At 41.5% G+C, this 10669-nt stretch overlaps 1 protein-coding gene across 1 annotated transcript; it reads right to left on the reverse strand.

Moving 5' to 3' along the window:
* Nucleotides 1-6259: 6259 nt before the first annotated feature.
* Nucleotides 6260-10338, reverse strand: fgf3 (fibroblast growth factor 3). Its single transcript, XM_022211091.2, has 3 exons — nucleotides 8850-10338; nucleotides 7930-8033; nucleotides 6260-7625 (listed from the first exon to the last, which is right to left on the reverse strand). Exons 1-3 carry the CDS (start codon nucleotides 9091-9093, stop codon nucleotides 7230-7232), a joined length of 744 nt encoding a protein of 247 aa, XP_022066783.1. The 5' UTR covers nucleotides 9094-10338; the 3' UTR covers nucleotides 6260-7229.
* Nucleotides 10339-10669: the final 331 nt, after the last annotated feature.

The raw sequence follows: 10669 nt of genomic DNA on the forward strand, positions 1-10669 counted from the left end.
ACACCAAACAGAGCCGGGCTTTATTGAAATCAAATAATGGCTTCTTATCTCAGAGCAAAGTCAGGAGTTTGTAGAAAATAAACGAATAAAGGCCTTATTATAATGAAAAGACGTCTTTGTGTGAAGCTTTCATTATCAGCAGCAGAATATCATAATTTATGTATGGGAGGATGTAAAATAGGAAACAGCCAAGTTAACAGACCGTGGTGTCCAGACAGGAGACAGTTCTATAAATGAACAATAACAGGAAAAAACACAGGTCCAATTCAACCAAATGGAAAAAAAGCTCCAACTTAAGACTGGTAAAAGGGAAATTATGTCCCAGGCCCTTATAGAAAACAATGGTAAGACTAAATAGAGAGTTTGCAGCATGATAAGTATGTGGTCATTGTTGGCCAAGACTTCACTCAGCTCTGAGGTTCTAACTGAAACACTTGGGAAGTTTGTAGATTGTCATATGTGTTAATAGTATCTGTGTTGATAAGGAAACAAACAGAGCTGGCATGATATGTGGAAATATATTTAGGTCATTGTTTACAGGAAATAAACAATGACCTCCTGAAGACTTTACTTGTTTCTTAGAACATACTGAAGTTTTTCTTGCAAGCAGCATCTCTGTGAATGTGATTACATTATTGCTCTCAGAATTGTATTTTAACATGTGTATTGTCGTTATTATATTTCTATTCAGTACTGAAATCTGTAGTTTCTGCTTCATAATACGTGATACTGGGGATGACATTCTAATAGAAATCCAGCATGCTCAACTTTTAATGAGCAGAATCCATTTGGACTTTTGTAATTAAAATGATCCAGACAGTGAGGTTTAGACAGAACAGAACACAGCTGCTTCTGCAAAACAGTAGATTTTAGTTTTAGTTTTTTGTTTGAATTATAATAACTATGTGGTGTCATGGCAGTGTGTCTTTGATGTGTCACCCTCGACAGTCTTTCAGATGCGCTGGTGCATTGCTTTTGATGTCCACTGAAATAAACCAAACTAAATAGCCTCCCCTCCTTTTATTGCACTGTTTCATCACTGCTATTATCCCCGCTAAATCTATGTAAAGCACTAACATTTACCCACTCTGCTGACTGTCCCATTATTTATCTCTATGTTAGACACTAAAGTTCTTCCCTGTCTTTCAGCCCAGACACTGAGTCCTTTGATCTCTGGGGTGGCTCTGTCCTGCTCCTCATTGACCACGCATGAAATGTTTTCTCACGTTCACATTCGGCTGATCTTCAATGTACAACAACATTGTTTCTTTGTGTGCTGCAAAATGGCTCCATGGATGCAGGCAGACCTTAGAGACCATGCTGTGGTGCTGAGGCCCCTGTTTGATGACTGGTAACCCCCCAAAAATAGTTCACATACCAGCAAAACTCCAGAGCCCAGTCTGGTGGACCAAAAGACCTTCATGATGCAGGGAGCAAAACGATAGCCAGTGATCCATCAAACCTCGGGCAAGGATCAGCATAAAGTTCATCATGGAGAACTCACAGACTGGACCTCCAGTACCCCAGGTGATGGGCTCCTGGATCTTCAGGAAAAAAGAGGAACTACTGCACCTCCAGAACAACTCCTGGACCCGTGATGGACCACAGCAGCTCAACCAGAACCAAAAGCCTGGTCAGCACCCCAGAGCAGTTGGATTGCAACAAAAAACTGAAGTGTTGATGATCTAGTGCACCTCCAGGACAACTTCCAGACCACCACAGGAAATGATCCAGTGTGTGACCCTCAGGACCTTGAGGTCTGAGGGATGTTCAGGACAACTGATGGCTTTCCAATATATTTGTCAGGCTGCTGCACCATGTCATGTCCAGGCGACAGGACAGATGGTACACTATGTAAACTTCAGTAAAACTGTAGTGACCAAGTGGGACCACCACACCACCTGGCTAAAAAGTCATCAGGCCTTTGAAGGCAACTGACGAGATGTTTCACAATAAATACTAAATACTAAATCCCTGAATGAAAGGACCACTAAACCCTTTGGGTGGCTGGTGGACTCCTGCACTTAGAGGAACCATGTGGAAGGATGATGGGAATACTGGATCCATTTTGAGTCTCCTTGGAAAAGAAGATGACATTTGTGAAGGGTACAGCCCAGCAGGTCCTGTGCTGTCGCTGTCCATGGTTCTGTAATCTGTTATCAGGTTAAAATAGAAGTAGGTTGAGATGTTTCTCTTCAGTCATGCCGAGATTTGTAAGTAATGTCCGGCTTTATTTTCTGTTTATGTTGTACTGAAGTCATTGTGGTTTTGGGTTGCATGTATGCAATGAATTATGCTGAGGGAAAGAGGTTTTAAATTTCACTGGGTGACAGCTGCAATTCAGAGCTTAAAATGTCTCAACATTCAACACAAGCATTCGTTTGCTCCCTTGTTTATTCAACATTTCCAAGCCTATGCACGGCATCTTATAATTCATGAAGACGGGGTCATGACAAGGGTTTCTGAATTTATTTTTAATCAAAAAGCATTATCACTGCTTATGTCTGTACATGGAGCATGTGCTAACCCAACAGCACCCTCACTCTGGCCTTGTTTGTCTCAAGCCTACTTTCAGTTAGATAGGAACATTAAAAGTTGGGCCAGCATTGGAAATACAAAGCACTGAACCGTGATGTACATAAGTGAGTTGATTTTCTAAGTACTGCATCGGAAACTGCTCTTATATATATATTTTCTTATTACAGAAAGAATCCATTAATATTGAGAAATTCACCAGACAATAGATGTTATTTTGTACAGATATCAACCTGTACACACGTAGTCTGTGAATAGACACAATACTATGTCCCCTTACCTTCACAACACCTGAATGAGGCACATTAAAGAGGGATTCACAGAGGTGAATAGACACCAACAGTCCAATTTTTGTTCTGGATCGTGTTATATCAAAAAAGTTCAAGACCTGAGATTTTTAGTGGAACAAAATGCTCCTCAAACTGAGGAGGAAAGATATTTCCTCTGATATTGTTGGCACAGTACAGTTGGATGGTGGCCAGCCAGCCAGCTGTCATGAAACTGCTGCCAGACTGGGACCACTAAGTGAATAGTACTGGTGAATTTACCTACATTATGTAACTCCATGTGGAAATGTGCATATTGACATGTACAACAAAGAACTGCTTCTGCTTAGCTTTCGTTGAATCTTTGGTTTTTAGAAGGTCTTATCAAAGGATATTTTATCTAAATTTCATGTGCAGTTTTAAAAAGCAAAACATTACAGTAACATGTTTTCTACATATTCTGATTAGTGGGGTAAATATAGTAACAAGTGTGAGTAAAGTCACAGTTTGTGACTGTTAGATTTACTGGGAAATTTTTCAACTGGCCTGAAAACCAAATGTGTTCTCTATGATGAAAAGATTAACATTTTGAAGTGAGGTAGAACATGTTTATGGTTATGGCAAACAACATGTATATCCTTTGCATTCTGGTGACCGCTAAATGACTAGTGGATGTCCGCAGTGTTTCCTGACTGAGAGTGGAGTCTTTGGTTGTGAGCAGCCTGCAGAGGGCATCGAGCTGCCCTGCCACACTGGAACCCTGAACATGCTGGCTGAGCCCCCTGGCTGTCTGTCTGTAGGGGTCACTGTTTACATGTAAACGCTCCAGTACTACAACCACCTGCTATGAGGTCAGAGCACATGCTTACAGTTCTACAGTACAGATTTGCCTAGGCATGTCTCTCTGCTCACCCGAACACCCTTTTAAAAAAGTTGCATGGGAAAAGTATAAGTTTTTATGTCATATGCACACTAACTTCTACCATAATTACTTCATTCATTGACATAAACGTTTGTCGCGTAAATGTGGGAAAGCGTCAGCTCACCATTCATTCATTTAAATACAAGACCATAAAAACAAGTAAATAAGTGAATTGCCCTCAGTTCTTTGTCTTATCTTTAGATTGCTTTTCTGGCTGACAGCCATTAGACAAGTCTCTTTAGAACACACTCAAAGAGATAATGTTCGGGCTACAAAAAATGTATGCAACATTTTGCATGTATTTTGAGTTATGACAACTTCTAACACAGTTATATTCAACCAACAAACTACACTGAGTTGGGAGAATTAGCTTTTCCTCTGCAATCAATTTACTAGTGTTAACTGTCTGGATGTGTTGAGACAGACGATGGGACTCAAGGTGAAGAAAAACAGAGTTGTCAAACAAATGTTAAGTTGCATGAACTTAAATTAAGCTTTTAATTAATTAACACAAAAATCTGAGTTTAGATTACACTAAATATTATGTCAAAGAAATTACCAGCATTATTATGCCAACCTATCTCATCAAAATATTGTTTGCAGTTTAATGTTTTTCTATATTAGTAAATTATCTTTGATTTTATAGTGCAACCAAGTGTGTAATGAAGTGATGGGAATTGATCCCTGGAATTATCTGGAACTACTCATATTTTATAACTGACATCGTTATGAATGTGTTATAGTTCATTTAGTACATCACTTTTAAACCTTGAATACAAAAAATAACTTTTAGGTTCAAAAGATTGACTGCAGATTATTTGTATTTTGGTCCTGATTCTCTGTAGCCATTAAAGATTCTTTAACTGATTTACACCTTATATGTCCAATTAATGTCCACCTTACTACAATTGTGGTGAAAGAGATCCTCTGTGTTTCCCTCTCTGAACGATGGGCTGAGAATCATTTAGCTATTATGTAATTTATGTCAAAATGCTCTCCAAGGAGGCCTTATTCAGCCTCCCCATCAGCCCAGCGGATATTGCAGATGAATATCATTTTTATTGCCCAGCCGATAAGCTGATACATTTTAGTAGGGCAAATCCTTCGGCGGATGTCATGGATAGAAAGGGCATGTAGGAGATTCAGAAGATAAATGTTGCTAAATGAAACAGACGGGCAGGGACAGGGGCCACAATAGGCCCTAACCTCTCTGAAGTCCCGCATTCCTGTTGAGTAATATTAGAGTGTGGCATTCATAACAAGCCATAGCAAGGTGTTACACTTTGTATGACACAGTTTCTGCTTTCAGGAGGGCCAGCCTTGTTTATCGACTCTACAGCTTTTGGTCGGTGTTTCAAAAAAGAGCCCAAAAGTCTCAGGCGGCATCGCTTCCCAGGCCCCCCTTGGGAGAGGCTATTGTCCGGGCCAGGAAGCCTCCCCAGCCTGCAGGTATAGAATGACAAGGCTTTATATGCAGCTACCTATAGATGGGAGTGAGCCAGGGCAAATGCTCAACATCCAAATGAGTTCCAATGTTACTTGTGATAAATTTTGCTTTAATGGACATCTCTGCGGCTTCTATTCAGCTGTGTTTCAGCAACAGGTGGCCTCTTTAACAAATGAGTTGTAGCGGTTAGAGAGGGATAGTATCGCATGTAGAGAGGGACAGAAAGGGACAGAAAGTGGGGACACAACTCTAAATACTGCCCCTCCAACCTTCACCACGCACACATAATAAACCCAGTCAACCACACCTGCATATAACAGATCTACACAGCGCACTGCTCTCTTAATCCTCAAAGAGAATATCTGCACTGGGAGACAAAGAACTCACTTCTCTTACTGGACTATATGAATGTCGTAGCACTACAAAAAATAAACAGTCTATACTACTGTTCAAAAGTTTGCGGTCATTTAGAAATGTCCTTATTTTTAAAAGAAAAGCCTTTTGATCAAGTGAAGATTACAACAAATGAATCAGAAATACAGTCTACACATTGTTAATGTGGTAAATGACTATTCTAGCTGAAAATGACTGATTTTTAATAGAATATCTACATAAGGGTACAGTGGCCCATTTCCAGCAACCATCACTTCTGTGCTTTAATGCTATAGTTTGTTAGCGAATGGTGTTGAAAGGCTAATTGATGATTAGAAAACCCTTGAACAATCATGTTAGCACATGAATAAATTTTTCATGGAAAACATGAAATGGTTTAGGTGATCACAAACGTTTGAATGGTAGTGTTTGTCACAGCTATTTTTTTCCTAGTAATTTAGTGCAAATCTGAGCTTATCATATGACATGGATGACTTGAAACAACATTAGCTGGAAGTGATTATGGAGAGGTGGTGATGCACATTGAGTTTAGGCCTGGCTGTTGTGTCAGAAATAAAATATCCTATTGTGCTTTTGAGGTAGAGCTGCCTGCAACCAAAACAACAGAAGACACAAAAATAAAAACTGTCATATTAATTCTATTAGAGTTCATATAAATTTTGAGAACAGCTTCAGCTTTCCCATGGCATCCACAGCTGCATTATCTCTACTTCTTCTATTAAAGAGAGCAGTATCAGATTTGGGTCTGTGAGGGCAATTTTTGAGAAATCTTGAACAAATCAAAGAATAGCTTGAACAAAGCAGCCAGTTTTTTTCCTTGGATCAGTACCATTATGTTTTATGTAGGAATCAGGTGGTGAGAACTATGAAACAGCAACAATGTAAAATGCAGAAATATCAATCATATCAATAACTTACAACACAGGCACCAAATAAATATTCATATCATTAGTAAAATATACAAAGTACTTCTTTCAGTTTACAGACAGTAGACTATCACAGTGTAAGAAAGTCGTAAAAACAAACAGTGGAACCTGTCTCACACTCATTCTCCTGTTTTTTTTATGTGAATCTGACAAAAAAGTGCTTTGATCTGTAAAGTCCTCTGTTCAGTATCCATTATGTTTGTTAGCACTTCAGAATAGCAAAAAAATATATATTCTGTTTGTCATCTCAGTTTTCGACAAATAAGAAGCTATAACGTTACTGTACATGCAAACTGTATTTACAAAAAGAACTACTTTTTAAAGAATTGTTCTCCGTGCGAAGTTGATAATAAAATGATAGCTTGTATAAAGTAGAACTTATTACAAAATAAGTTGGAAGCTTTTCAGCTATTGAAGATATTAACACAGTTGCTTACAAGACAGTAGCATTCTGAAGAAGTCAGACATCAGTAAATAGATGATTATACAGCTGTGGAATGTGTAAGAGTTAAAGTCTTCTGAAAGTGGAAGATTTAAATTATGTGCCCCAACACTTGGGGTGGCCTTCGATTTCCCTTCTTCTATTTTTTTCTCTGTGCAGAGGCAAAAACTTCCACTAATCCAGGCAGGCAGGATCCAGTCATTTCCCACATCCTCCGTTGCAGTCAAGCTACAGTATGTGCCGAGTTCAGAGGTCCATGTTTAGGGGAGTCTTAAGATCATGAGATTGGAAACTGTCTCTAAAAGTCTACAGGGTCATCTGGTTGTCGATCCTGGCCTTTCCTGGCACGATGTCTACGGCTCCGGCGTTCGCCACGGCGGCCATGGTGATGTGTGTGATGGTGTGAGCCTGGACTGTCTCTCAGCCGCCTCACCATCTCATGGTCCTTGTTGCCCAGCACCCGGGGCAGGAAGAGTGAAGCCTTGTCTGTGCTTCGGGTCTTAAAGCCTCTCCGCGGCCGCCCTTTGCCATTAATGGAAACATACCACTGACGCTTGGCGCTGGCTCGACGCTTGCTGTTGCTGCCACCTCCTGGTGGCAGCGGCTGCTCTGTAGAGTGGTGACGGGATGCGTAGGTGTTGTACCCCAACTCATGGATCCGCTCCACAAACTCACATTCTTTGTTGAACACTTCCTGGGGAGATGAGGAAGAAGGATACAGTGAGCCACATTTGTCACCCAGCCAGTTTGCTTTTTGACCACAGGAGAAGCTGTGGAACACACTGACAGTGTCTCATTCTTCTCAAAAGCACTATCAGGCTCCAAATCAACCATAAAATAACACAACTGGCTCCAGATAAACACGTAACCTTACAGCAGCTAAACATTACAATGTAAAACCAAATGTTTGTGCCTGGTCATACATGAGGCCTCTGGGCTGCTGTAACCCAGAGGCTGTTTGTGCTGACGAGGAGGTGATGAGATGAATCTGTACCCACCGAGGCATACAGCCGTCCTTTATCATTCATGGCCAGATATCTGCCAGAGAAAAGCCCTTTTATGGCAACAACACCCACATCCACTGCTGTGATTTCCATGATGCCTGCAACACAAAGACACACATTACAGTTCCAGGACAGTAGTAGTAGTGGATGTTTAATATAACATTTATCCTGACTATAATGTCACTGTATTTTTCTCTATAGATGTATGAATTATTCAACCAGTAATGCTGGGAAAGTGGACCTCAAACAAAAAATGTAAATTTTAACACAAAAAAATGAATACATTTGTTAAACATTAAGAATAAATGAATTTCCTTTTGCATTTGACACCTCTGGGTGGTCCTTTCAGCATGTTTGTTTGACTTTTTAATTAGTGCTTGATTAGTCAGTGGTCTACTGAGGGCTGCAGAAAGGCTCTAATGGTCGCTGATGAGATAAATACATCCGTTAGGAGAGCACCTTTGTTGAACTTTGGCTGATACTTCTAATAGAGATTAACCTGCATGTTAGCAGCTTTGTAATGACAGAATTTGACACGCACAAGTCAACGGCTGCCACGGACGTGCCAATGCTGTGTGACAGTAAAATTCTGGCAGATCCTGATTGATTAATCATGTTAGGATATTTTTAATAGTACAGATTTTAAACAAACACATAAATAAAACTACATAAAATAAACAGAACATCACCTTTAAGATTTAACTGAAAATGTGTATTTTTTAAGTATAAGTTGAAATTGACGTTCTAAATCCACATTTAACGCCTTTGCTTCACATTTCTTAAACTTTTTTTTTTTTAAATCACTAAGATACTGATTGACCCATGAAGATCCCCTGTCACATTAACAGCGTGTTTGAGAGAGTTTAGCTCGTGTTGGTGGGGGTCACTACGCGTAAAATCATGAGAATACTCACTGAACGGGTTGTTTTCCTCCAGTGAACCGTCAATTTTTCCGTTAGAATGGATCTGTAGGTGATATTTAGTAGCGCAGTAAAGTTTCCTGCGTCTCGGCGCTCCTCCGAGGTGTTCGTACACTCCTCCGCGGCCCCCGGCGTCCCTCCGATGCCGGGGGTCGCAAGCCTGGCCCGGTGCGCAGCGGGCCCGGGGACAAACGGGATCCAACAGGCTCAGCAACACCAGCAGAGGAATCACCAGCATTGTGGCATGGCCAAGAAGCTACGATAGTGGCAAAAAAAATGGACAACTCCTGCCCGGTTCCCGGGGTCCCATTAAAGTGTCTGGGCCAAAACGCCGGAGAGCCCCAGCCTTGCGTACATCCGAGCCTGACGGGCACCTCTGACAGCACAGCCACCCCGAGGTGGGATCCTCCTCGCCTCTGTTACTGGAAAGCCCTCCTGTGGACCTGACTAAGAGTCTCTGCTCAGACTGAACGCAGATATAAAAGAAGCTTGTGGCGACAATAGGCTGAACTCCGACCAATTGATACAAAGGAAAGGGGGAGGCAAAAGGTATCAACCCTGGAAGTGAGAGACAGCGGCGTGGATAAAATTACATAGTGGCTGAGTGCGGAACAGCTCTCTCCTCTGAACTCCTCTTCTGAAATATCCTAAAAGAGCAATTAGACATCCCAAATTATACAGGAGGGCTGAGCCTGCGCCAGCCACCGCAGCAGGTGAGGAATAAGACTGCTGCTGGAGCCTACCTTCATCTATTAAAAAAACTAAACAAACCTAAACTGAAAATGCAATTTTTTCAGTTGAATTGTGATACTCTACACAACCTTCCACTCATTTTGTTTTTCACTCTTAAGGATTTAATTTGGCCACTAAGACACAAGTTTAACTTCCAGATTAGTGAACTTTTAAAGGCAGTGAGACGTTAGAAAAATGTTGAGCTCTTGGTTTATGGGTGGTCCACATCTACACTGCATACAGTAAACACATCCATCCCAGTTTAACAGGTGCTTGTCAAGCATAGGTACACAGTATAACCACCATGACAGGCTGAGGTCAATATTAAGTTTGTGTAATTTGTAATTTGCCTTGGATCTGAGCTCCTTGTCAGATGCAGAGGTCCAGAGGTCTTCCAGAGGAGCCGCCAAAAACCAAACTTCTTCCTCAGCACTTCAAAGTGTGCAGCCTTCTTTGTTCCTCAGCATTTCTGACGCTCCTGAGCTGCCATGCAGAGGGATGTTTCTGCAGCTCCACAGATGGATGTTGTGTCACGGGGCTCCCTCCATGTGCTGCTCACACCACACAGCCGTACAGCCTTATTCTTTATCCTTCACTCGAGCAGCGGATTGTCCCAGACTTTTCCCATCCTAATGTCCCGGCTCTGGCTAGGCAGCAGCCGGTGGGCGGAAGAGCAGCAGGCTAAATGACTACTGCCTAAATTGCTTCCATCTTGGTCGCATTATGGTTTGCATTCTGGTAATTAGCACCATCATCTACAAATCTCTCTGCCCTTTGGCGCTGCTCCACTGCTGCTATGAAGGCCTCTGCTGAGAATCCCCCAGAGAGTAGACGGTTAATTTGTCTTCCCCTCCCATACATCACCCAGCTAGCTGCCTCTGTCACTTTATTTACCTCAATGATCAGAAAAAGGCAGCTCATTTAATTACAAATGTGTGCACATTATACCTCGGAGACCCCTCACGAGTCAGACAACACACCAAAACATCAGCCAGGCCGTGTGTATCAGAGGTTGTTCTGGTGGCCATTTCTAAGTGAGACGCTCTTGATGTGGTTAAATGCTGGAAGAGGGTGGAACCTCA

This window comes from Acanthochromis polyacanthus, chromosome 2 (assembly GCF_021347895.1).
Source record: "Acanthochromis polyacanthus isolate Apoly-LR-REF ecotype Palm Island chromosome 2, KAUST_Apoly_ChrSc, whole genome shotgun sequence".
Taxonomy (NCBI): Eukaryota; Metazoa; Chordata; class Actinopteri; family Pomacentridae; genus Acanthochromis; species Acanthochromis polyacanthus.

What these genes read in the sequence shown, in the direction of transcription:
- fgf3 (XM_022211091.2), bottom strand. Translation starts at nt 9,093, where the DNA reads ATGCTGGTGATTCCTCTGCTGGTGTTGCTGAGCCTGTTGGATCCCGTT. An exon ending in GGAGGAAAACAACCCGTTCA is followed by an intron (nt 8,034 to 8,849) that starts GTGAGTATTCTC and finishes TTTGTGTTGCAG; the next exon opens with GCATCATGGAAATCACAGCA. An exon ending in AAGGACGGCTGTATGCCTCG is followed by an intron (nt 7,626 to 7,929) that starts GTGGGTACAGAT and finishes TCATCTCCCCAG; the next exon opens with GAAGTGTTCAACAAAGAATG.